This window comes from Poeciliopsis prolifica, unplaced genomic scaffold, assembly GCF_027474105.1.
Source record: "Poeciliopsis prolifica strain line A6 unplaced genomic scaffold, Auburn_PproV2 SCAFFOLD013, whole genome shotgun sequence".
Classification (NCBI taxonomy): domain Eukaryota; kingdom Metazoa; phylum Chordata; class Actinopteri; order Cyprinodontiformes; family Poeciliidae; genus Poeciliopsis; species Poeciliopsis prolifica.
This window is the reverse complement of record NW_026562388.1, coordinates 2,036,004-2,063,900: the sequence shown is the minus strand read 5'-3', so window position 1 is coordinate 2,063,900 and position 27,897 is coordinate 2,036,004. Positions and strand designations below refer to the sequence as shown.

At 42.5% G+C, this 27,897-nt stretch overlaps 1 protein-coding gene across 1 annotated transcript; it reads right to left on the bottom strand.

The window, feature by feature from the left end:
• Positions 1-506: 506 nt before the first annotated feature.
• On the bottom strand, positions 507-6,300 carry crip1 (cysteine-rich protein 1). The gene is made up of 5 exons (XM_055038111.1): positions 6,150-6,300; positions 1,597-1,691; positions 1,102-1,159; positions 902-946; positions 507-762 (listed from the first exon to the last, which is right to left on the bottom strand). Exons 1-4 carry the CDS (start codon positions 6,187-6,189, stop codon positions 906-908), a joined length of 234 nt encoding a protein of 77 aa, XP_054894086.1. The 5' UTR covers positions 6,190-6,300; the 3' UTR covers positions 507-762; positions 902-905.
• Between the last annotated feature and the right edge of the window lie 21,597 nt (positions 6,301-27,897).

Sequence of the window (27,897 nt, the reverse complement as noted above, 5' to 3'; positions counted from 1 at the left end):
TCAATTAGCAGCAAACATGCCTCAAACTTTCATTTTTTATTTTTTTTTATTTTAAATAGCTTTGCTTAATCATTCAAACACCTGACTGACACTGAAAATGGCCCCACTTTCTGTTTTCTTTCCTTTTTTATTTTCTTTTCTAAAATGTCAGGCTTGATCAAACTGAAAATCAGGAGAATTTTTTGGGACGGCTGCTGATTTCGATGATCCTAACCCTAAACTCCACACAAATTCTCAGAGTTTTTTTTTTTTTTTGTGTGTGTGTGTGTGTATATTTGGTTCCAACTGAAAAGAAACATGAAAGGCAGGATTTAAGCCTGGACTAATGAACTATTCCTACACCAATCCTGAAGGGACAGGCACTGGACAGGAGATGAAGACAAAGCAATTTGTATGACAGCTCTCAACTGCATTTTTGATGAAGTCAAACTTTTGCTTCAGTGCTGAAACACTCATGGGTTTCTCACAAAAAAGAAACGCCACATAGTAAAGGAATACCAAAGACACAAATTTCATAAAATGTTTAATTGGACAAGCTGAAGCCAAAGAGAGATGTCTCTATAACTAAACAAGAAATGATAAAATAAAGAAAGTGATGGTCCAAAACAAGTAGAACAACAACAAGAACAACAAAATAAAAAAATAAAAAAGCAAATGCATTCAAATTATTTCCTGCATTGGAAGCGGATGATTTGTTTAGAGGTTTGCTATCGTCTGAGAGGTTTGGTTTCTTCTATCTTGTTTTCTCTGCGGCGCCTTGGCCTGCAGAGGCAGCAAAAAACAAAAAGAAAGCTCAGGTCAAACAGTCCAAAGTGCGAAGACGGATTTGCTTGCAGTCAAGTCTGATGTAAATAATATATATGGAAATGTTTGAAAAAAAAAAAAAAAGAGGAGACGGTACCTGTCTATTTGTAGGAGTGGCTTTCAGCTCCACCACGTCCAAATCCTGAAACGCAGACAGAAATGCGCAGGTTAGGTTTAAAGGTATAATTACAATGGAGCCTGGGTGTTAAAATCAACTCACTCTGTAGGTTTCTGACAGAGACTACATATGGTATTTATAACATGTTTAGTTCAGGGAGTGACAAGGTCACGGCTCACCTTTAGGTCCAAACATTGCAGCGTAGCAGGGGTTGTTACAGTATGGCTTGCCTTCATGCTGTGGGAAGAGAAGAGATTTTTATTATTATTATCATGGAAAGATGAGGCTAATGCAAAGTAGATGGAAACAAGCGACTGAGTGAGAAACTTGCTTCGTTTGCCATTTCATTATCGAAATGCACCAAACAGGCCTCTGACTCGGCTTGGTCAGCTTTGACCAAATCCGTTTTTCTCCTGAGTGTGCTGCAGTTTTTCCATATGCAGGTGGATGTTTTGCTAAAACCAGAAGCAATGCATCTAGCTGCACGTTACTGCCCCACGCTGACGGGAGGGGGGATTATATTTTTCAGGATCTGACCACCCAGTCAGAGGTCATAGAGCAAAGACAACTGGCAAACTCCGATCTCTGACCTGTGTAGCTGTGCATTTATTTAATTCTTTGCAATATTCAGCACTTTCTCCTCCCCTATCAGGTGGTGTAATTTGCCGTTCTACCTCTGCATGCGAGCCAGCCGACAGCGTCTTGTTGCACTTCTCGCACTTCAGACATGGCCTGTGCCAGTCCTTCCCCAGCGATGTCACCCTCTCAGCTGCAAAACACACAAATGGACAAATGATTAATATCAGTAGCAGTTTAACCCCCACTGTGAGGATCGGTTACTGTTGTCTGGGAAGGAGATGAAAGTCGGAGCGTCACGCTGCAGGGCACATGAGCTCATGGAGCCGGGAGTCGTTTTAGTGCCGTGTCTGCTTTAAACCACAAAGATCCACTCGGTTTGGAAACCCTGCTGGGTGTGGTTGAGGGAATAGAAGAAGAAAGAAAGAAAAAAGGACTGAATGTCCCAGAGGGAATCTGTCCTCCTTGTGCCTCATAAACACAGATAAAGACTTTATCAGTTATGAAGGATCTGTGCCAACCTCCACCCACCCAGGAGGACTGGAGGAGAGGCTTAGGGAAATGACAGAACAGCCTCGTGTTTTTAGACGAAGCAGAGCTGAAACACATTTTGAAACTCACGATGACGTGAGGGGAAGCGAGTCCACGGATTTGCATATGTTAGCAAACAAGGCGTGCGTTAGAGAGGGAGCCATTATAGGGCAGGGAATGAGGAAAACGGAGAGGCAGGTTACTGAAAGTGACCCGCTCATGTTTTGATTCGGATGTAGAGTCAAACCATTCGGACGAAATCTTTATTTCGTGACTTTGAAATTAAGATTTCAGAGTCACGAAAGGCTTGTCCAGAGTCCTTCCCAACATTTTTTAAAATATTTTGTTCATGTAATTTCTTTGTAGCAAACATCTACTGTGAAGTAAAATTGTGGCATCTTAGTATCTACGAGGAATTTAAGTATTAATTATAGGGGAGCACTGAGCTATGAGTCTGGTTACCTTGTAATGTCATAGCAGACTTAGAAGTTCAACATTTTTCATTCAAGCTTTCTACGGCTGTTTGGATTAGAAAGCAACAGTCTTCCCCTTCCCCCACCTATTGCTGTGCACTGCTTCACAGTTGGGATCTCTGGAGGCCGCTCAACCTTTCATCTAGTCATGGAGACAAATTAGCCTGCTTGGAAATATTTGCAGTTCTGTGTGAAAAAGGACGACGAGAACCTCATGCCGGCCTACGCTTTCTATGGTTTGCCGTGACCGGACGCAAACCCTCTGAATCCTGGTGGCAAATGCATGAAAGAATGAGAAATAATTACAATAACAGGCAAAAGCCACCGGCTTTCAAACATGTCAGGAAGTGGATTATTTGTGCCCTAAGAATAGCCCACTGTGGCAACGGATTACGAGTAAGTCACGAAGAAGCATGTGTAAGAGTCTCCGGGGTTGGGTCAGGCGCTCAGGCCTAGAGAAAAACAAAACATCCCGACTGGATGCGGTGTGGTTTTGGAGCAAAGGTTCGTATCCATTAAAAATCTCCGTCTGACCTCAAACGGCGAACCAAGCAGGCCTGATAAACGGCACGCCCGGCCCAAAGAGATAAATACAAACAGGTCCGTTCTACTCGGCTGTAATTGTGCCCAAGTTATAGATCTGATAAGGCCAACCTCAGTGTTTATACCTGATAATAACGAGGGCTAAATGAGGCGTGACAGATTGGAGGCTAATTATCCCCTCTGCTCCCGGCTGCCCGGGGTTTTATGGCAGCGGTCCAGGACACACAAACACAAAAGTCTCCCTGTAAAAACATCGTGAGTGAGAGCTGGGAAGGATTAATGGAGCGACATTGTGACATGTCGCGCGCAAACACTGCGAACGGATTTAAAAGGACACTTGTAAGACGTTAGGATCATCCTTCCACTGGATAACTGCCTTAACGTTGATCCAGATTGGTGGGGACTGAGGAAGCCAAGTGCAAAGACGACTTCTACGGTCTTGAAGTCCTCCGTACGCTTCATCGAATTATTAAACACACTATTCTCATGTTTCCATCGTGTGCTTATTTTCATAGAAGCAAATGATTGTTTATACAGGAAGCAGGAGAAGGACACGGTGCGCTCCCAAGGTCCTTCCTGTTTGGAGCACGAGAACCGAGTGTCAACTGGGCTCCAGTCAGAGTGACTATCCAACAGACAATTAAGATGCCATAAAAACCAATAGCAGCATTAGCTGAAATCTCCATAGTATTTTTTTCTATTTTTTCGTTCAGTTAGGTCTGAATGAAAGCGCTCGTTTCTTTCCCTGCATGTGTTTCACACAGGGAGATTGTTGACGGTGCACAGCCTCCGACCTCCTTCTTCCTGTGAAGAATCATCAACACCAATGTGATGGGTGCTTGGAAGCTGCTGAACTGATGTTTGCATGAACTATTTCTCTACTCTTTAGAGAAATGGAAGATCTTTCTTAGCGTTTCTTCATTTTCAACAAATATCAATGGCGAGGGAACCCGAGCTACTTTAATGTTGTGGTAGAACATTTACCAGTGTCATCTGCCAAGGGGTTCGGTGAACAAGACTTTCCGTTTCCTTCTACTAAACCTAAAACATTCCCATTTGCGCTCTGGGCTGAGGTCTCGCCGTCAACAGGCGGTTTGAAGCGTTTCCAGCAAAAGAAAAGCATTCCGCTGTTGTTGGACCTCCATCACTCAGGCAGGCAGACGGCGGTAGCCTGATTGTTTCCATCTGAGCAGCAGCAGCATTAAGTTGGACAAACGGTAACGCAGACAGAAGGCGTGACTGAACGAGCCGGACGCGAGGGGGAAATGCGAGGAGTTTCATTTGAGAGAAAGGAAACCGATTCAGACGTTTAAAGATGACGGTGAATGTGCTCGTTTTCAAAAGGGAAGTGAGAACGCTGCTTTCCTCCAGGCTTCTGAGGTGAACATCCATCTTGGAAGAAGACCTAAATTGCCAGAGGCAGAACAGAACTGGTTTGATTACATTGGCTGGGAGGGAAAAGATTACCCATGAGGCAGCAGGACTGGCTCAATGCTCATCTGCATGAGCGTCCAAAGACTTTGGGCTTTGGGCTCAGCTGTTGCACCGTCGCAGAACCGCCGGTGCGCAGGGACGCAGGTAAAACAACAAAAAAAAGAAGAAAAAAAAACAAAACAAACCAAAAAACGGAGCATGTGGGTGATTGATGTTTGCTTTGACTGGGCCTTCTCATGGGAAACGCAGGACGAGGGTGTAGTTTACAAAATCAGAAACCTGCTTCCTTTGCTCCGGCCATTACTCACAGGGGCTCAAAGAACAGAGGCGATTTGGGCCCCTAATGGAGCGAAGATCTTTGATTTCAAAGTAACCTCCTGACGAGAAAGTGCAGGCGCCCTCAGAGACTGCAGGGCATTCCTCTGCACACATGAAAAGATGCAATTTTTCATTCTTATCACCTCTCCCTCTGTTTTTTTTCCCTTGTTTTTCCCACTGTTATTCTGCATTTCAAACAAGTTTATGTCCAAGAAAACTACAACATGTTTGAATGAACAGTGAACCAATGTATAAGTTTCCTGAAGCAAATCATTCTGAATCCTGGAAATGAGGTTTTGTTAAAAAGTGCTTTATAATGTCGATAAGCCTGTTGATTTAGGATCAACATTTTTTTTAATTGATTCAGAAAGCTAAAGCTAATGGCTAGTCGGTGAATAACCAAGAGCAAACTAGACTTTTAAGCTTTCAAACAACTCATCACATTTGCATTTGGAGGTTATTTACACAGAAGATGATAATTTGCTCCCACTGGACAGGGACGTATAAAGAGAAAAAAAAAAAAAAGCCTTTATAAGCAATACGAAACTTATTTTATCGCTCTCTGTTCACACAGGAAGATAAAAGGTGTTGCACAGCCTCCAGCCTCCGCTCTCTGAGTTCATGCATATCGGTTTCTCTGGAAACAAATAACCACCGAGTGCAAACGGGTCCTACTTGGTCTAAGGCACCTTGCTCAAACTCGCCTCAAATCATACAAAATGGAAGACAGCAAAAGAATAATGCAGCGCCCGCTTTCACAGAAATTGTGAACTGTCCCTTTAACAGACATCCGCACTTGCGGACGTCCGTTTACGTCTGACTTCTGGTGATAACAGGAGCAATTACCTTAATCTAGGATCTAATCCAGCCTGCAGCACTTACAGCTTTTCAATCTTTTACCACAAAGTTGTAGAAACTTTTTTATTTATTTTTTTTCTTTATTTATTTTTTGAGTTTCTTTTTAAACCAGGAACTCAAAACGTAAATAAAAAAACAAAACAAAAACGTTTTGAAATAAACGATGGTGATGATCCAACGTTTCTCATTTCCTGACCAGAACTGAACTGTCCTCCAACATGCAGTCAATGCGGTGTGAACGACCTGCAGGTAAATTGAATCCGCACCACTTTTCTTCTCATCTTTTGGCTTTTGGCATTCAAACATCTGCATTCAAACATATGCCCTGTCAGTGTCGCGTTCAGCTTCCTGTTTCCTCACTTGAGCAGAAAAAAAAGCCGCGCGTTCCTTTCACCAACCAGGAAATGCTGACAAACTGGAGCACAACTAATTCAAGTGGAGGTAATTGTACAAAAAAAAAAAAACCAACAAAAAACACACAAAACAAATCTCACCGAAGTAAACCTCCTTCTGGCACTTTGGGCACTTAACCATCTTGCTGCAGTTGTGTATGTGGGCACTGATGACGCGCAGGAGAATAAAGCAGATCCAGAGCCACCTGTCAGATCCGAGCGACCACACCTCACTGTGCAGATGTGCGCCCCCTTCCTGTATTTATAGCCCGGAGGAAATGCTTCAGCTCAAACTTTTCTCTTTTTTTTTTTCCCCTCCCCTCTCTCCTCGTCAGAGGGAGAGGCCTCTGCTCGATGCAGAGAATAAAACACTCAGCACTTCATGTACAGTAGGAAGAAAAACAAAATAATATCTGAGCCTTCAGACACTGATGTTCTGCTCTGCAACACTTTTCGCGAGATAAAATGCCCGTGTATTTCATTTGTGCGAATCATGTGAGATTCAGACATTAAAAAAAAAAATTACAATTATTGTCATATATTCATTTACTTATTTGTTTATTTGCGCGAGTGTAAACAAGGAGTTTGTAGTTTTATTTTTCCAACCCAATCCCTGATGAATGTCCGCAACGTCCCAGCCTTAACAAACAAGTGACTAATGTCTCACATGAAGACTAAACAAAAGGAAAACCCATAGCCTACATTGCTATTGTTATGACCTTGCTCAAAGGCGACCACAGCAAGAGAGACGCACGCAACGTGTAAGAGTTTCTGAAATATAAATCCATTCTACTACGAAGGATAAAGGTCAGTAAAAACCTGTGGCGCATGACGTGCATGAGCATTGTGACGTGCAATCAAATCAATGCATGAGTGAACAAACTTGATACAATGAACCAGGACAACTCCACTGACATTAACGCTGTTATTCTTTTTCCAGCGGGTGACAAAATCTTCCTAACTTGTCTTTCGGCAGCGAAGTCGGCATTTGGTTCCAGATTCAAGACCTGCCTGGCATTTTGCCTGCTGCTGTGCGTCAAGCCAAGTATTTTGCAACCTCTGAACCTGAAGATGTGTTACTGACTCTGAAGCCGAGGAGAAAAGTTCATGGAGCATCAAACTTGACTCTTCGAAACCTGATTTACGACAACCGCCTTCACCCTCTCCTTGACAGACATTTATATCGCGCAAGACAGAGTAACGCTCACTCTTAATTTCAGGTTTAATACATTGCGGCAAACAAATGTCACTTTTAAACTACGTCACATGTATTTAGAATAGTTCACACCTGTTATTGACTTATCCAAGGGCCCAACCTGCGACACACCCCGATGTATCACAGCGTAGTTTGGCTCAACTACGCCTTCCTCTATTTGAAGACAAGGTGACTGATGTTATGCACACACCACTTCACCACTAATGGACACGCTCTCTGACATCGTCACAACTCCTACCTCGCCAGACCCATTAAACATCCTGATGCTGCTGCCTCTGAGACCAACTTTGAGGGTGACAATCGGAAAGCCTGAAGCACGAAAGGCTTTTTTTGACGCTACCAAATTGTGGTACGAGAGCACACTGAAGGCAGCGTGGGGCGGATGTGTTTCACCCAGAGCTAATTTCATACATTCAGGGTCTAGAAATAAAACCCAGAGCCTTCTGACTGCAGTGTGATCGCTCATCTTCGCCAACTAAGGAAGCCCTCAATAGGCGTCTGGGTTGCTATGACATGATTGTCAAAAGTTTCGCTGTTTTTCGGGATTGCTTTCTTCTTCAACTGACCTGATTTTAGCTTTATCTGTCTTTCCATCAACCCTGACCGCCTTAAAGATCCCGCCATGCCTCCACAGAACAGCCATAATTATTAAAGACTCAGATTTATTCTTATTGCTAGTTAGGGGACACCTCAAGGTAATTACTCATACCGAATTTTACTTCTGGGTATCAGAAGATAAGAGGAACGAACACAAGTGCACAACAGTTTTCTGATTTTCATACATTACTACATATTTGGAAGAGCATTTATAACATATAAAATGGAAAAGTTCGAGGGCGTATGAATACTTTTACACTCCACTATAAAAGCCGATCAAGGAAGGTGAAACTGAACTGAATGGATGATTGCTGTCATGTGATGGCAGAAACTAAAACAGCTGATTGAAGGGGGTAATATATTTGTCACTGCAACAACAAACTCCAGTGATTTGAACTCTTAGGAATACAACAGAAAAAAAACAAAAAAAAAACAAATTCAGATGCACACAAGAGAAGTGGACTAAAGCCACCGGGCCCAACCACAGCGGCCGCCCTGTTGCTTTGCTTCAAAGCCGTGCGGACAGTTGACACGCGATTGTGTAATCACGATGATGTCAGCGGCCTGTGGGTTTTACGTGCTTCAGAATCTGACGTTTGGTTCTTCACACCCAACTTCAGGTTCACTTGTGGACAAGAAAACTGCTGTCACTCGACAGCTCGTAGGTTTTATGTGTGTGTGTGTTGGATAGGTTTGTTATGGTTACTTTTATGACTATTCTTTACTACACACACACACACACACACACACTCACGCAGGCACACCTTCAAAATGCAGTTGATCTCTGCTTTGATGGGCTTTTCAAAGATAGCAAAGCAATGAAATCCCATGGGAACCAAACAGAAATATGTTTGGTTGTTCGACGTGTTTTGCAAAGAGAAAAGTCACGCTTTGTGTCCTGCTTTGTTGCTCCTCTCTGACGGATCATTCTTTTAAATATGTCAACAGGTCACAGCGGATTAGGCAGAAGGCATTGAACAAAGCAATCTCATGTTTTGAGGGGTGAACCGAAAAAAATGACCTTTTGACGGGAGGAAAATCCTAATAAATGAACATAGCGGAAAACCAACAGACCGACGCAGAAAACAAACAAACAAAACAAGAAAAGACGCATGACAGAAATGTATTTTCGTGCCAACGTCGTTGACAGAAATCGGGTTGTTTGTGAAAAAGGCACGACGGCAACAAATCTTCGGTCGTCCACCTCAGCCAGAGTTCACCCTGACAGATTTACATGATTGAGATTTATTAGGACGATTATCCAAAGTCCTTGGATTAAGAGGATAACCTCGTAATTCTTTTTACAGGATGACGAGGCAGAACCTCTGGACTCTCGAGATTAATCATTATGGAGGTCTGCCCGCAGCCACCCAGGTAGCCGGGTGGAGTGGGGTTTGTTGTCAGGTTTAGGATTAGGAGGAAACTTCTATCCGGGCTCTTAATCCAGCTGGGCCTCATAAAACTGCTGTTTTATAATAACATCTTACAGAAATCATCACTGCTCTCCCCTCAAATTAGGCAAGCTTAACGTGGATGTTTCATGTTCTACATCACCAGTCAAGCATCTCCCTAAACCTCGACCACATGAAAGTGTCAGACTTTTTAGACTATTCCTGTGAAGGGGAAGCCGCATAACACAGCTTAAATGTTTTATGCTGTTAAAGCATGCCTTCAAGGTGCTGGATGCAATTCAATAAAAAAAGAAAAACATGTTGTTTTTTTTTACGTATTTGTTAAACATGCCACCATCTCCTGACTGTACGGTATGAAGCAGGTAACGTGAGTTACAGAAAAGGCAACTGTGGATTTAAGAACGCTAGGACACCAACTTTTTGTAATGTTTTCAAATTGTTATAGCCTATTGCGCGGACTGAAAACTCTAGATTGGGTTTATCCAAATGCTTTGTATTAGGCCCGTTGTGTCCTGCTGAGTACATTTATCTGGACAGTGAGTATTTAGAGAATCGAAATGTAGCCTCAGTAAAAACAAAATGCTGTTTCCTCTCTTGCATGCTTCTTGAAAGATGGGAGGAATACTTTATCAGCTTCATTGGGCTTGGGCTCCAGCCAGTTGGGTCATGCAGAAGGACGACGACCCAAAGCACATCAGAGTCTCCAACATGTTAAACCTTCCTGAGGAATGTCGAAGGAGGGAGTACTTTCTCACAGCGCCGCAGACATTCGCCACAGCATCATACCATGAATCCTCATCAGTCAGCATGCTCAGCTGAATGCACCATGCAATCGCTCCGTCAGGATAATCTCTCTGCTTCCGTCTATCCTGATACCTTCTTTAGTAGCAGAAGATCTCCGTGAAGTATATCTATCACGTACCACCGGAAATACAGCATGGGAAATTAGAAAATACAGCTGTAATGCAACTGGACACGGTATTGGCTGGCATTTGAAAAGCAGCCTATACCGGAGTGCCATTTACTTTTCTCGGTTCTGATTGGCTGTACCCCCAAGAACATTGAAAAAGAAGACAGTATGTTAGCGAATGAAGCTTCCGATGCATGTGTTAACATGTATTTGAACTATTAAAATAGAGCGTTTTTAGAGGGATTTCAAACTTTTTGCAGATGTCATCTATCTGTGGCCCCTGACCCTGATAGGGGTGCACTGTATTTGGATTGTCAGAAAATTGTCTCCATGTTTTGGTTTGGCTTCAAGACTCTAAAGCATCATAACAGGGTGTGTAAAATCTTTTAGTGCGCCACCCAAAAAGTTACTTTTCCCGACAAAACCATCTTAAGCTATTACACCTTCTGTCACAGCTCCAGTGTATCGAGACGTGACCTGAAATGCCTCCTTTTTGACCTTACCGTGAGACAATCGTATCATGGCTTTATTACTGACCACACCAAAAGGAGGGAGGAAAAATAATCAGCGGATTTTTGGGTGACGGCCGGTGGACAGATAAATGACTTGTGCAAGAGTTTCCACAATCTTTCAGCCTTTACACTTCTTCTCTTTCATGGCTGTTTGGTTTGTCCTCGCTGTGTTTTCACGGTCCAGTCACATCTTTCAAACACATGCAAACTGTGAAGTAAAATCTGTGAATTGGCACGACCCGCTGATACCTTTGAGCGGCCACAGAGGAAACAGAACATGTTTCACTGATTATTATTGTTTAATGTAGCGTCTGACTTATGATTAGATGACAGAAAATGTGTTAGGTTTTTGAATTTGCGCTAATATTAGTGGTCTGTGGAAATGATCAGAAGTTGAGGCGAGTTCGTGCTGTGGGCCTCAGAGTGGCCTGTCTGATTCTCGTCTGTTTGTGTGTTTTTTAAGTTGACGAGAGCTGCGGTGTAACCAGATCACAGTCTGTGATGGAAACAAACGGTGGCAGTTCATGCGTGAACGGGCTCCCTGGGCGAGCCCACCCTTCCACTGCTTCCCCCTAAACCGCTTAAGTTTAGGAACGACAACATCTCTTGAAATGTGCGAGGAAGCTGGTGAAGAACGAGAAGGAGTCGCGAAACAGCATGGGGGACCAGGCGACAGAGAACCACCACGCCCTGATGTCCAGGTTTTCCAAAACAAGCAGATGAGTTTTCTGAACGCACACGGGTGCAGAAAAGCAACAGGAAACTGATGTAAAGCAACACCGACTGATGAGCACTCAATAATCGACCTGATGCAGGTTTGCAGAGGACAAAACCTTGGTGAGAAATGGACGTGCAGTCGTTGTTGGAATGCATTTCAGAATAACTTTGCACTCTTAATTGTTTATTTAAACTGTTCTTTGACATTCACTGTCTGTCTGAGACAGCACTTCAAGGGTATTAAGTCGCAGCATTATGTTCAAGAGTTCAAGTTTGATCACAGATTTTCTCTAATCCAGACGGATCAAAATTCTGCATGCAGGGAAAAAAAAAAGATTAAATTTCTTACTTTGCTCAATCGACGTGGGACGCTCTGGGATTCCTGCGGGACGATCCACATTTCTTTTCAGACAAAAAGACAAAACTTGCTATTGTTATGAGCTTGTATTTTATTAGCTTTTTTTTTTTTCAATTGGAGTGCGTGAGCGACGTACTATTCGGTTCATTTGGATTCCTCAATGCCATGCAGGTGAGTAAACAGCTGAGGGTCGGCCGTGGGAAAGCAGGTGAAGCTGTGAGCGTGCCTCCCTCGCTCAAAACAGAACAAAACGGCAAGAGGAAAAAAAGAACGGATAGGATTTCTATTCCTCTCCTGGAAGATGAACGAAATCCTCATTCTCATCCCCGGCAAGGGAGACCCTGTTCATGCTGCCACATGTGGACAAAGTTAACGTTTTGGAGTGTCTACAACAAAAACATTGATCTCAGTCAAAGAAAAAGAAATACTCAAAATAGATTGCTGTAATCGAAAATTGGAATTATTTTGAAAATTCTTACTGATAATGTGCATTTAAACAGTAACAGTGAGGGGAAAAAAAGGGGTCATTTTATACATTGTGTGTTAATATGTGAGCCAACAACTCAGTCAAAAGATTACAAACATTCCTCAACCCGATCACATGTGTAGCCAGGTATTTGTCTGGCATCGCATCCCTTCGGGTGACATCGCTCTCCTTTCATTTCGCTGAGTTATTCTTAGCTGGTTTCAGCATCAACGTCCAACAACAACAATCAGTGACAGGTCTGCGCCCCCACCGGAGGCTTATTCTCCTGTAACCGGGCGGAGGGCAAAATGAGCATGTTGCTGCAGCACGGAGGGAGTCCTGTGGCTGAAAGACGGTTTTTATTTTCCTTTTACGTTCCTTGTAACTTGACACGTATTTGTCATTCCAAATTTGCAAAATTTCTTCCCATGGTTGCAAAGCCGATGGAGTATTGTCCAGAGTCTGAGTTGGCACACACGTTTTGTTTGTCTCGGGTCTCTGGTAGTAGCTCTGGGAGCTCATTCAAAACAAACCTTTCACATCCGCACACTTGTACTTTAGAGATGCGCCTGTGCAAACGGTTGAGGTCGAGGGTTCGACTCATGGGAACAGGCCAGGAGGCTCGGACGCAGCTGGGGGTTGTCAAGACTCCAAACACGGCTGCAGACAGAGTTGATAACCCGGGTCGAGTCAGGAAAAATAATAATAATCAACCCACTGAGCTCTGGTAAACCATTGCCATTAAGATCCATTTAGTGCTGGGACCTGGCGGGGGTTCAACTATTTAGCCGGGAAAAAAAAAAAAAAAGAAATCAAGTGAATAAACACTGTGGTAAGCTGCAATTTCCTTAGCGACTGGTAATTGTTTATGAGGGTGGTTGTGTCCACTGCTATGGCAACCAAAAGTTCCCCAATAACAGGAAACGAAGAGGCTGAATGAATCTGAGATCATTTCCTCATAGAGACAAAGCAGAAAATTCATCTTTAAGTCACACATATGAAGCCGGGACGAATGCAGCACATGGAGCTTCAAATAAAAGAAGTTCTTTCTTTAAAAAAGCAAAACAAAACAAGAAAAATACTTTTTTTTTGTTTTCCGCTAAATGGACCGTTGAACAGAACCAAAAGATTGAATTACCCCGTCTGACCAAGTCATGTAGGGCACACAAACCGCAAACAGGACTTCTTATTCCTTTCTTCCACTTCTTGTTTCTCTTTCACTCAGGTCAAATATGTTCAGAGAACAGATGGCTTTACAATGAGATTAAGTTACCCACAGACAGACTTCAATTAATACTGTCATAAGTTCATCTAGGCCGTATGACTAAACGCCCCGTTATGTGCAAAATTGTGTCAGTCTGTCTCATAAAACCCTGATGAAAGGCATTCACATACAATGCTGAAAACATTTCAAAGCTGCAAAATAATGGAGTGTAAAAAAAAAAAAAGAAAAACGATGTGGAGGAGAGACAGCTGTGTTGTCTGGGCTCGCTCAGCTGGAAGAAAGGGCAGAAAGAGAAAAGTGAAATAAAAAAGTGAAGGCCTCAGCTGAATCAGTTCTTTCATTGCCAGGCAGAAGTTAAGAGAGAGAGGAAGGACAGTATAGAAACAGACTGGGAGACAAGGAGGAACGCGCCGGAGCCTCATGCAGTCGAGACTGACTTTGGTGACCAAGTCTGGTGTGAGAGTTCAGGAGGGTTGGCACTCTGCAGAACCAAAGGTCTGATCAGGAACCTGGTTGAGGATGTCTAGGAACTGATTGTTAATGCGTTTGACAGTTGCAGGTTGAGTAGGTCGAGTCTATAATGAATGTGTGGGATGAGAAAACATTCCTCATTCTTCCTGGCGCCTCGCAGTTGCTGGTGTGACGAGACGAAACACAAGTACAAAATGATCTACTTAGTGTCAAATGTTCGTAGTCAGGGGTAAACCTCACAATTGTCTTGCGGCGTTTGAATTTATTCGAGCGCGTTCAAGCTAAAGTAGACCAGCTTTACGACGCCAACAAAATTGCTTTCGTGGACAGAAACAAGGCCCGGAAACACCTGCTGAAGTGTAGCGTCAACATGAAAACAAGCTGATTATAGAGAGTCAATCTTCTAAAATGATCACCAATAGTAGCAGGAAGATAGAAAAAGCAGGCTGCCATGGGATAGAAACCGCAGAACATCTGGTTTTGCAGGCTGCCGACTCAGTTTTATCTCAGGGCTTTTAAGGTTCCCTGCATTTGCGTCTTTATTGTTCCTTCTGAACATGCGCCGCTGAGCATCGCATCTCAGCCTCAATCACGCAATTTGTGTGTTGATAGAGATTCTGGCGACAAACTGCACTCTTCCTCCCTGTCGATGTAACTCCGTCAGCCGGTTTCCCGCGATGCCCCCTGACCTCACCGCAGCTTCCTGCCGTGCAGCAGCTCCATGCCTGTTTCTTTCCTCACATTAAAGCTGCAGCTTCTCTTACCTCTGATTCATGGCGCGAGGTTGCTTTTGCGGCATCTCGTTAGCTAAATAGTACCTGCACGTCGGGTCGAATTAGGGAGTATTTTAATCGAGAAAAAAAAAAAAAAGGCCTGAATTAAATTTTCCCTGAAACAACTGAGGCAGGACTTTGCCTTGAAGCAAAACCACAGCGCAGATCCCTTCAGCAGATCAGGAATGTGGGACCAGCCTGCATGTTTAAGAGGGTTTAATGAAGTAGTTTTATTTGCAGCTCACGGTGCATTGTTCATTGTTTTAAAGCACCTCGGGTATCTAAGGAAAAATGTTGCAATAATAACAGCAATCACCGAAAACCCTGGGCTGAACGTTTAACTACTAGATGGAGAAACGGGACGAGAAGCAGAACTATTACAGCTGATCCCGTGGATGACCCGGTATGACCTCGCCGTATCAGTGTAACGGTGGTGGATGTTGGCGTTGGAACAACGATGTTACGTCTGACAAATAACCAAATAGTTCACTATCTGTCCTAGATAATTGTCGGGAAAGGAAAGGCCTGAAATTCATTACTTCCGTCTTTGGTTGGGAAAAGTTGCAACCAGCTGCTTTTAGCAAATGTGTGAAACGACTGGAGGGTCACGACCTGCACCACCGTCCCAAGGGCGTCAAGAAAACTGGAGTTCGTAGTCAGCTCGAACACGTGCAGCAGCGCGGGTTAAACATTTACTCTTTGTTTTATTTGGGCTGGATATCTTTATTGATGCGAATCAGCAATTAAACTCTTCCTGCCGTGTTCTCCTGGCTCCAAGTCATATCAGACCTAGATTTTGTGTGTTTTTTTGTCGCCGGCATCCTCCAGCCTCAATTCCCGGTCAGTTTTAAAACCTTCAAGCCCGAAAGCGTTAACTCCCAATTGCAGCCCTGTAATTCAGAAGGCGCTGACAGATTCTTTGTTGTTTGTTGCTTTCCTTTTTGTTCAAACCTAAAAGTCTGCGCACCCTCCCCAAACACGTTGGGGAGTGTTTGATTTCGGCGCTCTTATCCTTTCTCTGCTCTGTGCTATATACATTTTAAAGCATAGATCATGTTTGGTTCCAAGTGTAAAAACCTTTTTACTTATCTAAGGGCTGTTTTTGGTTTCCTCCTACCCTATGGGGGGGATTTGAGGTCATAGTTCAAGTACTATTTCAGTTTTCACCATGCTAATCAGCAACTCCCAGTTGTGAAAACAATAGGTGCACCTAATGCATCAAAAACACCTGTCTGAAAGGTTAAAAAAAAATAGATAAATAAAAAGAAAAATCCTTCCATCTGCACAGCCCTATGAAGCCAACCCAAAAAGATGATGAACAAAAGTCTACAAAACAAAACCTAATCAGAGCCACTCCAACATGCTGCCGCGATAATCAGTGAAATTCTTCAGAGAATTAGACCCGCTTGTCTTGCGAAGTGCTTTGAGATGACATTTGTTGTAAATTAATGCTCAGTAAACAAACTGAATTATGTCTGATGTTCATTTTCCTGTGCAAGCGTGTTCGCTTTGCAGAGAGTTTCATCCCCGTTTTGTCTCTTAAGGCAAAACGTAATCTGGGTTTGCGAGAAGAATCACTGTGTTTTCACCAGGTTGCTCCTGCTGGTCTTTAGGTTTGTCCCAACGTAAAGTTCAGGCAAGAAACCCGAACATAAAAACCCGACTGTATAAATGTCTGTAAACCAGCTGAAACGTTTCAGGGGAAGCAGGATCCTAGTATTAAGGCTCTCTCAAATAACGATTCAGCTGCAACAGGCCAGCAGAGTCTCAACAGAACCGCGCAGTGGTTTCCCTTTGAGCCCTTTAAAGGTTTCACGGTTGGCTGCGATCTCGTCGGAGGCCGCACTCAAAGCCCAAGCGCCGGTCAAGATCACGGCCCCAAACTGCTTTCAAAGAATGCATTTTAAAATTTATTTTATTTTATTTTTTATCCTGTAAATGTCACATGAATCCCACTTCAGATCAACCACCGGTCTAATGATTCGCAAAGTGCATGAGATCACATGTCGGCCCGCCGCCTCTCCTCGTGTGGCCGTTCAGGGCGCAGCAGCAAATTTTACTGTTTGCAGCACAAGTGAAATCGACGACAAAATTGAAACGTCAGAAGTTTGGTCCTGGCTGTTTCGTATCAGAAAAGTGTTTTTTTTTTTTTTTTTACCACCAGCCACTGAAATCTCATGAACCCGACCCTAATTTTACCGGTGCTTTGGAAAAGTATTCTCACCCCACCCATTGGATTGTTTTGCGTTTTTATTTTAACAGGATTTTATGTAAGAAGCACCGATTTGAAATGGAAAAATCGGTGCCAATAGGCATTGATACTTTACAGCTTTTCTCTGTTGGACGTTGTTTTGTTACAGAGCAGCTCCAACTCAGTCAACATCTATAAACTTATATATTTAAAATCTAGGCCATTGGATTTGGAGTTGGACTTTGACTGCAAAGCTTTAAAAGACATGTACGGCAACACAATCCTGCCAATACTGAGTTTACTTTCGTGGCATTTTAACACGTGGGTCAGAAAGTTCGATTTTGGCGTCGCTATCATGGAGCGAGTTGGGGTCAGGGTGTTGAAAAAAAGTTTAAAGGGTTCGAATATATTTTTCAGAGCGTCATAAGTACATAGAATAGAAGGATTGTGTTAATGTGCTTATACACATCAACACCCGTCTGTGTCGATTTGGAAAAAAAAACAAAACAGGCCTTTCATTCATCCACTCAGTTTTTCTTTTCTTCTTCTGCTTCTTGTACAGTTCCTCATTTTTCTGCTCTTTTCTCTCGCGCACACAATTCCTGGTGAACTTTATGAACCAGTCGAAATGATTTATCCCAGCATTTCTCGACTACCAGAACTTTGAAGGCTTCTCAGCTGCGTCAATGCATGATATTTATGCCGGGGCCCTGCTGGAAAACCAATCAGCATCTCCTTTGTGCAGAGCCCAATGCCAGGGAACATCACGTTCCACTCAAGGTACCCGTTAATCAGGCCCTGTTCCTGTCTGTTTGACTGCATTTCCATAAGGTCTTACGAGTTTCTTCCAACGAGTGCAGAGAAAGCTGTAGAGCACCCCGTAAAATGACGACTGAAGTGAAGGTTTTTTATTGTAAACACAAAAAACGATGAAAGTATAATGATGTGTTGTTTTTGAGAGAGGAGGTTTCTCTACTTCCAGAGCTCTGCTCTTCTATTATAGTGATCCTATTAGAGGGAAATTACACAAGGATCAATGGAAACTTAAAAACTAACCTTGCTTTTTTTTCACTTTTGTCAAGTGGTTTTGTGGTCTTCTGTTTAGATCTACTGTTTCTCTCGTTGATCAAGCCGGGAAATGAGGACAGTGTGTGTGGCTTTACGCAGAAGCCCTCACATCATGCACATATGGACAGTCGCATTGCACTTAAAAAAAAAATTTAAAAAGCAAGAAAAATGTGTTTATTCTTTCCATCTGAGGCCATATTCGGAGCTTTCAGCCTGACGCTGGCCAGACCTGGAAAGCTCTACCGCCCTGAACCCGTCCAGACGAAAACAGCCGCGATTTCAAAATCTGTGCTTCTGATTTTAATAACCATCCTGCGGCTTTGTGCGGTTTGGGTTTAAGCTGCTCAGGAACACCCCGGTGTGGGCCGTAGGCTATATCAGAGAGGGGTCTGGATGTTGCATCGCAAAGAAGGCCGTATGGGAGGACGTGTTCAACCTCACAGTTTTCCAGGGAAGTTTTAATATAAATGTGTGCTTATTCTCACGCCTGACACACGCAGAGCTGGGAATGGAAACTCCCGAGGCGGTTCCCCGCTCTCTGCTGCTAACAGTTGCTGGGGGGAAAAAATCCAAAAAGCAGGAGGTTCAGAATTTAGTCTTAAAAGCTTTTAAAAGAATGTTGCTGATTTTTTTTAAGGTAAACATGACATTGTCATGGTGAATTGGACTTTTTACACTTGCTACAATATACCAAAGTCCATTCTGCTTGACGAGCGTAACGATCGAGGGTGACTTTGAACTCGATGGGTCATTTTGGAAAAGCTACACTCGGTTTCAGATCGTGTGTACAGGAGCGTGTCGGGTCTGATTGTGGCCAAATTCAAGGATGTTCTGCTGCTCAGAACTGAACGTCAGCTCTGATCGTTTAGTGTGGAATTAGTTGGTTCGTCTTAAAACAAGTCCAATCACAAAACGGAGGAATCCGCCTTAACGGATCCTGGTCTTCACTGGGTGGTTACTTAGACAAAAGTTAGTTTATCCTGATAATCCCAGCTTTCTGAAGCAGCGCAAATCTGGACTCATCCGATCAAATGTAACTCTTTAGTAAATTGCAGCCTTTTTAGTTCTACCTACACAGGCCATTAATCCCAATAGCTTCAAGTTGCCAGAGCACTCAGACTTTCACTACTCACGTTTAATCGTTAATGATCATGTTTAGGTGATTGCAAGGGCCTAAATCCCATTGCAAAGTTACAATAAAATGTAACATAAAATGTAGTTTAAAAAGTTTCTAAACAACATTCAAACTGCAGGAGCAAAACTGACGAGGAATGCAGAAGCTCAGTTTGCTTCTAAGTAAACAAACTAAGAAGTAAAACTAAAATCCAAATGTTGAAATGTAGATAGAAATGAATATCTTAAATGTGACATTTGAAGCACCAGGGTTTATATAGAAAAATATTCCGATTTTATTTTGTGCTTTTAAAGGCTTTACGTTGAAGACAGTGAGAAATAAAGGCAGCACTGTCTTTTTCTTCTATCTGTTCTCGGCTCCCACGCTCTGATCCGGGTCCACTTGCTCAGCCTCTCCCTCCCGTTTCAAACTCTTCTAATTAACAAAAAGTTAAAGAGTTAAATATGAATGAGTTGTTTGCTACCTTTAACAACAACAACAAAAAAAGCTTAATTCTATGAAAGCAGTGTAGCAGCTTTGCTAATGAGGCAACTTATCATGATTCAGTCAAAGTAATGGACCCGGGCCCCCCGACACCCCTCAGGATTTACGCCTATGCATGTCTGTGATGATTCTTGAAACCGCGTTGGAGAAATTTGAACCCAATTTCAGTCATTTCAGTAATCTCCTTAGATGTTTTCCTAGTTGGTGCGTGCTGATAAGTTGACTCTTCTGAAACAGATTGACATCTTTTCCTGGATGACTGGACGCGTTTTTCCCACGAGACGGTTTGAGAAATGAGAAAATACTCACTGGTTACCAAACAGGTCCAGTCAAGACTGGCGATTAGAAACATTTGCGTAGCCTCAGTTTGTGTTCCCAAGTGGAAGATCATTGGTGGCGCACCACTTTGTACATTTCCTGTGTAGGTGATCAATGGCATCTATTTTTTTTATAGCAATATATTCTCTGTTTGACAACAGGCTTCACTGGAAAATCAGTTCAAAAAGATGTATTAAAGTCTGTTGTAATATGGATATGGAGGAGGGGATCCTTTAATTACTCTGACTTATGATGAATAACATCTGAACCTGTTGCTGTTGGTTTCCAAAAACCCATAAATACCCTCTTCTGTAAGTGGAAAAACACCCAAATTACACCGAAGAAGTTTTAGTGCCAAACAGAAACAGGGCAAAAACAGAACATTAAGCCCCCATAAATATATAATCTGACCATTATGGTGAATCTGACGAGTCTTACTCATCGCCTGCTGTGGAAGCAAGTTTCCTGCATGTTACTTTGATGGATTTTCACAGTGGGCAATTTTCTTTCTAGTTGGCGGGAGCTCTAAAAAATCTTGCGGCTTCCCCTGATAATTTTCCACTCAGTCCAAATAAAGTATAGGTTCTAGTGGTTGGGGGATTTTTTTTTTTTTTTTCACTTTTCTTTTATTTATTTATTTTTTTTTGCACCGCCTTTTGGCAGCCTCGACAAACCCGGTGAGCCACAGACCAGCGCTGTTAAATGATTTAATTATTTCTGCTTCAGTTCTGTGAAGACTTTTGACGTGAAGAGCTTCCAGAGCGCCTGAGATCCCTCACTGTCCTCCTGCACCTTCGGGAAGCAGAGTCGCCTCTTAATGCTAATTTGTTGTACTGTAACAGGAAGGAGCGTGCAAAAGGAAAATATGTATTTTTATATATTTATATATCAAAGACATTCAAAATAACTTGGAATGTTTTTCGTCTGAGAAGCCCGCGTTTCCATGGGCACCGCCTCCAGATAACACAAACAGACCCCGATTAGCCGTCCAGGCGAGAGCGGAGAAAATGTTTTTTTCCCTGCTGATGGAATCTGGAGAGTCCCTGGGGAGGGTTTCCATTATGTGGGAAAGCTTTGTGACCGCTGAAGAAGTCTGTGAAATAATATCAGAGCAACAGCTGGGGTATTTGCAAGATGAGTGTTGCTGGATAGCAATCTGATCTGTGCCTGTATCATCATCATCATCATCATCATCATCATCATCATCATCATCATCGTTGTTGTTAATATTCTTATTATTTATTCTGTTGTGCTGTAGATTTACAACAAAAAGGGACAGGAAATTTTTCAAGAAATGAAAATGTTTGCTGATTCTAGATTTTTTTTTCTGTAACCCCTCCCCCACCCCAAAAAAACCCATACAAAATATTTAAAAAATAATAACAAAAAATAATAAAAAATAATAATTCTGTATACAAATGATTCACTTTTTATTCTATTTTTCAACTTCTTTAGCTCCAAGATGATTGTTTTACAAAAAGATACTACAACAAGTGACGTCAAAGGTTCTTAAGTATTTCAATTGAATAATGAATAAATATCAACATTATTGAAGATCACATCATGAAGCATGTGCAGTAGCTTCAAAATGGGCTGATGCCCAGGGCGACAACTTCAGGCTATGTATGGGGTTTGCATAAAAACCACTTGAAAAAAATAAAAAAAAATGACTTATTCGTTTATCATTTGCCCCTGAACAATTGTGTTGCATTCATGTTCGTGCAAGTTGTCACTGCCACCCTTTGACAAGGTAACGCCTGCTTTAGGCTTAAAAGTATCGCCAGTCACACTGCGCCCACGTGGAGTTATGAGAAAGTTACCATTTAGTTTCTTTTTATCTTTTGATTTGTAGCTCTACCAAACTGGGAAATGACTTTTCCATGGCTTTTTGTAGCGGCTGAGAGCGTCCCAAGGAGGGATTAGCCACTGTGAGGATGTGGAGATGAAACAAAGTTTGGAACAAGAAGTTCAGATTGTGTCCATCGTTGGCCGGTTTAGAGACGGAGTGAAGATTAAAGTGAAACTCTCCAACAAGCTGACCTTGGTTGTCAGTTGCTGAAGTTGCAAAATGCTCACCTATCTGCACTGCTGTGCTAATGTTGACTTTCCATCTGCCGTCTCGGCTCGTCGACATTCCAGCCGTCTCTCATCCTCCTCCCACAAACGTGGGTATTTCGCCGCTCCTCCTCGCTTGTTTTCCATCCCGGACTGACAGCCTCACACTGGGCCCATTGTGCACACACGCACAGACTGTTTTCTTTCTTTTTATTTTTTACATTCACCGGACATCCAACAATGAGGGAAGCCTTAAGCGGGCGTGGCCTGTGGGCCTGACTGCTGATGGACACCCTCGTGCTGGAAACACAAACTGTGCAGTGTTCACAATACGCCGTCTGTACGGCAAAGTCCCAAAATGACAGCACTTCTGGCGCCACACCGCAGAACAAAACGACGAGTCTTTTCAGAAGCATCTCCGCAGTCTGTCTCACATTATGTCATTGTTTTTGTTGCTGGTCTTACTGACAGATAAGAGTTTGGTGGCACAGGAGCTGACGGTTCCCACATTCACAGACTGTTAATCACTTAAGATTTCAGGAACTATAAATAAACTTAAGCCTCACTGAACTTGGTGATTTGCAGTGTAGAGTAGAGAGTGTTTTGGTTATTTAGGCACCTTAATATCCATTTGGAGCGCAAATCCGCATTTTAACAGACAATAGTCCAAAAGTATTCATACCGCCTAATAAGTTCTTTCACGTTTTGTGACTCTATTTTGTTATTTTATCAGATGGAGCAGCTGCTAATTGTAAAACATAGTCGAAAGGATAAATGCTTTTCAGCATTTTATTTTACAAACACAGAAAAGTTTGGCTTTCAGCTTTTTGGAATAAACTGACTTTGACTAGGCCATTCTAACTCACGACCATGCTTTGATCCAAGCCGTCCTATTGTGGTTCAGTGTGGCGTTGATGCTCATTGCGCAACAGAAAAGCGAGGAAACGGCGACCCAGGGAAGTCGTTTGCGGCGGGAAAACGATTTCTGTGTTTCCAGTCCATCGTTTTCAGATGCTTGACATTCAAAAGCGACGCTGGTGAATCGAAGGCAGGACAGCATCGCTGCTCAAAGCTTGCGGCTGTTTCCATCTGTTTACAATTTCTTACGCTGTTTTATTTTTATTATTTTTTTTCCCAATATACAATTTTCCAGGAATAATTGTGAGGAAAAATCAAAAATGCCAGTTTGGTTCATTCACAGGCAGTATGCCACATTTCAGGAAATGTGATCTAGCTTTGTTACAACCAGAGGCCTCTAGAAATGTCTCATCATCCATGTTTATTCTACATTTTTTACAAATATTCATCATGCAACATGTTGCAAGACGGAAGACATCTGGCAGAAATACGACCTTAGAATTTCCTATTGTTAAAAGAACTTTATGTGCAATAGGTAAAAACAATAATAACAATAATAAAAATCTGTTGCATCACCAAGCAAACTGGTATGAAGAGGATTGGGCCGCTCCTTTTTAAATAACAGAACATGAAAAACAAACAAACAAACAAAAAAAAACAGCTCTGTTTGGGATGAAACCAGTTCTGGTTTAAATTTGGATCAAACCTTTGATTCATTTGACATAATTAAAAAGTCATGCTTTGAAAAAGGTGACTGATTCTAATGTCAGGGACACGAGATGAGCAAAAAAGAATAACCTATTTCAATAATTCTCAGCCCATTTAGTTTATTTTAATCCATATTTCACATCTTTCATTTTTGAGGATGGCGCTGTGGTTGTTTATAACAAAAGACTTTATTTATAAAGTCTTCTCTAACCCACCAAACAGGGACACAATTAGAAGATTCGCTCTTCACTACAATTGCTGAAAACTCTCCAGAGCTTTTCTGTTTTCTTGTCCGGCTTCGTCACCAGCTCAGCTTTCCACTCTGAACTCTGCTGGGTTTATACTGTCGGGACATGAGATCAGGTAAAAGGGAAGTTTGTTTGTTGTCGTGTATATCATCAGTGTGTGCTAACTATTGCAAGCTTGTGCAACAGAAACATTGACATAGCTCAGTGTTTTACATTATGTGGTAGGCCTATATTTAGTTTAGTTTAGTCGTTTTAATCCGATTGTCAGTTGGTAAAAGACATGAAGAGGCTCTCGAGATTGTTTTTGGCACAGTTTACATCGTTGTTTCTCTCTAAGAAGAAACCCGGGTCACGTTTGGGCCGTTCTGCGAGGTTTTCTGTCTTCGGTTTGTGCGTACATACATGTGATGATCTTTTCTGTCAGTTCGTAAACATTTTCTGCTGTGAAGCCTTGCAGAGGAAAAGCCTTTCTCTGCCCTGCCGCATCAGCAAGACGAGAAAAGCAGGGTTACATTGTTTGTAGTCAAAGACTAAAAGAACAGAATCAATATTAGGTGTTTTTTTAGCCATGTTGTCCTTCTGATTGTCTCTTTTCGTCCTTGCCTCATGTCACGGGTTCAGACCCACAGCCCAACTCTTTTGTGTAAAATTATCCCATGTCAGACTTGTTTGGAAAAAATAATGATGAGATGTTTTTCCCCTTTTGCGATTTCGAGCGCATCTTGTTCAAAAATTAACATGGGTTGGAAATCTTTTTTTTTTTCTGCTCCATCGTTGGGCTGCATGACACTCAAGTTGTAGCAGCCTTGCATCCAGGCGGGACCTGCTATAGGTAGGTAGTGGAAACCTGTGGTACATAAAAAGAGGGAAAAAACAGGAAAGGCTGACAAAGGAGGGGAAAGAGTCGGCGTAGACGCGATGGTCGGCGGGTCCACTGTTCCATGTGATTGGGTTCACAGCTGCTTCCTGTCTGTCCGATGGGTGTAGAGGGATGTTATGTAACTGATCTAACATCAGTGAGCTCCCGAAGGCGCTTTTGCCTCTGCGTTTTCTTCAGAGACGTCTGAAGAAAGGAGGCTCCTACAACAGCAATGCGTCTTCCTCCAGACTTTACTTTCCCTCCACTTCCTGTCGTTCTCACTTCCCAACCCAGTAACTGAACCATCACCTGAATCTTGTTAATGTGCTCTGCTTTTAGAGGAAAGTAAAAGTAAAAAATAAAACCTGACCCCGTCGACTTTGACCACCGGCCAAGGAAAAGCGAGGCCCAGCCTCATGTCAGATAAGGACATCCGGGCACTTTGTGCTCACAGATTATCAGTTAAAAGCGGAGCTCCCTTCAACGAAAGTATGAGAACTGGGCTGGTCGGGCCCTGAGGGAGAGAGGTGGGCGCTGGGGATTCAGAGGTGGAGAGAGGGAAGGGTTGGCTTCCCGCCCCGGCAGTGGCAGCTTGCCATGGCTTCACGTCTCTCTCCTCGATTTAAAACAGCTGACGGCCCACCTGAGTGGGCTGGTGGTTGATGTGGGGTTGCTCTGGGCTGGAGCCGCAGAAGCTGCCCCCTCCCCCCGGGTCAGGGGGGCAGGGCAGCAAGGAGGTTGTGGTGTTCGGGTGTCCTGCTCTTGTCCATATCCGCGTTTGGAAATCGGGCTCATCATCCAGTCGGATGTTTGGAACAGAGAGAGGCGCAATTAAACGACCGACTGCAGACATGAACGTGTGACGAGTTTGCTGAAAGAACGGAGGTGCAGAAAGCAGCCTTGGTATATGAAGCCATCAGTATGTTTAGCTGATTTAACACGTTACAAAGTTAAACCTTAAGTTTCAAAACAATAGAAAAAGGAGCATTTGTTGCATCTTAGTCATTCCTAGTTTTTAAAAAATGACTTCAATTAGCTCCTTTAAGATACTTCCTAAGATTAGTTCTTTTTTCTTCTTCTTATCATCCCCACTGATCCATGTTTCTGTCTTCAGCCACTTTATGAAGTCTAGATTTGGTTTTGCCTCAAGAAAAGCCTAAAAACATGCTACTTAGGACTGACAAAGCTTTCACTTCTAAAACTTAACACTGACTCTGTCTCTGTCTCTGCTGACGCACTGATGGATACAGTTTGCCAGAGAAAACAAAAATGTACTTTCTTGTACATATTTGTGAACGTCAGCGTCCCTCACGTCTACAAAGCTGATCATACATATGAAAAATTAATGTATTAATATATTACACTTCTTTCTGATCTTACACAGCGACATACATTTCTTTTTTTTGACTGTTTCAACTCTGTTTTACATGTGGTTTTGAGATTTGAATAGTGTAACATCACACGTCTGAACTCAGTGGTTCCTCCTTGCTAAAGAGCCGCAATGCACATGTGACTTTGCAGCCACAATAAAAAAAAAAAGCTCTCATATTAGTTGATATTATGAGGAAAAGAAAAAGCACTAACACCTGTTGGACTTGTGGAAATAAAATAATTTTCCATAAACGTTGATGTGGTATTAATAAGCGCCCCAATGGCTTCAGGTGCGTGTTTGTTAAAATTGTATATTTTTCTTCATCTTAACAGCTGTGTGGAGTTTTGTTTTGGTTTATTACATGCCGTCCAAACAAGCAGGAGAACAAGAAAAGGGGAAAACAAGTGAAAAAAGAAAAGCAAAAGCAAGAGAGATTATGTTGTATGCTCCAAAAACACAACATCAAGTGTTTTTGGTCCAGTTTCCAGTGCAAATATCTCAGTTCACTTGAAATATAAAAAAAACAACAACAAAAACAACTGACTTACAAGTAACTTTTCAACAAGATATGAGCTTATTTTACGTCAATAATTCCTTATTATTGACAAAAAGAGTTCAAGCTCCCCTGGCAGATTATTTTGCTTATAACCTGGGAAATTTAACATCTCGTTAAAAGTGAAAGAATCTGCCAATAGAACAAGTATTTTTCATCAGCATGAAACAATTATTGATTTCAAATAAGCTCTTACATCCTGCTGAAAAGCTACTGGTAAGTCAGTTCTGAGACATTCGCCTATGTTAGAAACTCGACCCAAATTTCTTGATGAAAATGTATTTTTGCAGCATCGTGCATCTGTTAGTGCTTATGATGCAAAACCTTGTAATGAAAACCGCTAGAAGTGCAGTTGAGCCAGGTCTCATGACGAGTGAGGCGGTTCAGGATTCAGCTTTCTCAGCTCTACCAAACTCTTCCATCTCTAGCTAAAGTACAGTTCAGTTTTTTATCGACACACCCGGGTCGCCTGGAGTTGTTCTGTGTTCAGATTTCTGAAGCTGCTGTTTCAACACTCGAGCTAAAAATGTGTTTAGTTGAACCGCGGGTTGTTGTTTTTTTTTTATTTTGTAAGGTTTTGCAAAAGGCCAACTTTGACGGCAGGACACAATCATGGTCACTGCGATGGGACTTTGAAAGGAGGGGCCTGCCAAATAGACGGGGCCCCGGGGACGTATCCCGATTTCATTTTAGTGGCCTTTCCCCCCGTGTGGCTGCTTTGGTCGCGTAGCTGTAGCGTTCAGACATCTGCTGAAAATGTTGGAATCTCTGGAAGTATGCAGGACCTATTTAGGGAATAAGACGGTGGAAATATGATTTTATGATGTGAAACAAAGTTATAATCCCCTCAGAGAAGCAAGTCCAGAAACAGAGAGGAAATTATATCATTTTTATGAGGAAACCAGTTCTGCAAACTATAAAAATAAAAAAAATCTATTAAATAATCACATGGTTTGCTGAGATTTATTTCTATTTCAGAGTGATTCCAATTATTTCCCTTGGCCCCATCAGTAGCCATGAGTATGGTCAGAAGCGGACAGTACAGCAGTTCAGACAAATGGTGAATTAGTCAAATCGCACGGCATCAGCGGAATGCATGCAGAAGACGACCTCCGACCTCCTGAAGTCTAAGCTGAGCATCAGAACAGGGAAGAAATGGGATTTAAAGAACTTAAATCCCCGTGGTCTCAGAATGTTTGTTCAAATCTGCTGAGAGTTTCTTGCATAACAATCTCCTGGGTTCACAGAGAATGCTCCAAAAACAGAGAGTGAATATGGTGTCAGCGGCGGGTTTTGGGATGAAAATGTCTTGTAGGTGTTTGAGGAGAACCAGCAGGCTTGTAGC

Bases quoted from the DNA above. Each gene is read 5' to 3' on its own strand.
- crip1 (XM_055038111.1), bottom strand. From the start codon at position 6,189: ATGGTTAAGTGCCCAAAGTGCCAGAAGGAGGTTTACTTCG. The intron at 1,160-1,596 runs GTAGAACGGCAA...CTCTTCCCACAG, and splicing joins CGGCTGGCTCGCATGCAGAG to CATGAAGGCAAGCCATACTG. The intron at 947-1,101 runs GTGAGCCGTGAC...TCTGCGTTTCAG, and splicing joins TGCAATGTTTGGACCTAAAG to GATTTGGACGTGGTGGAGCT.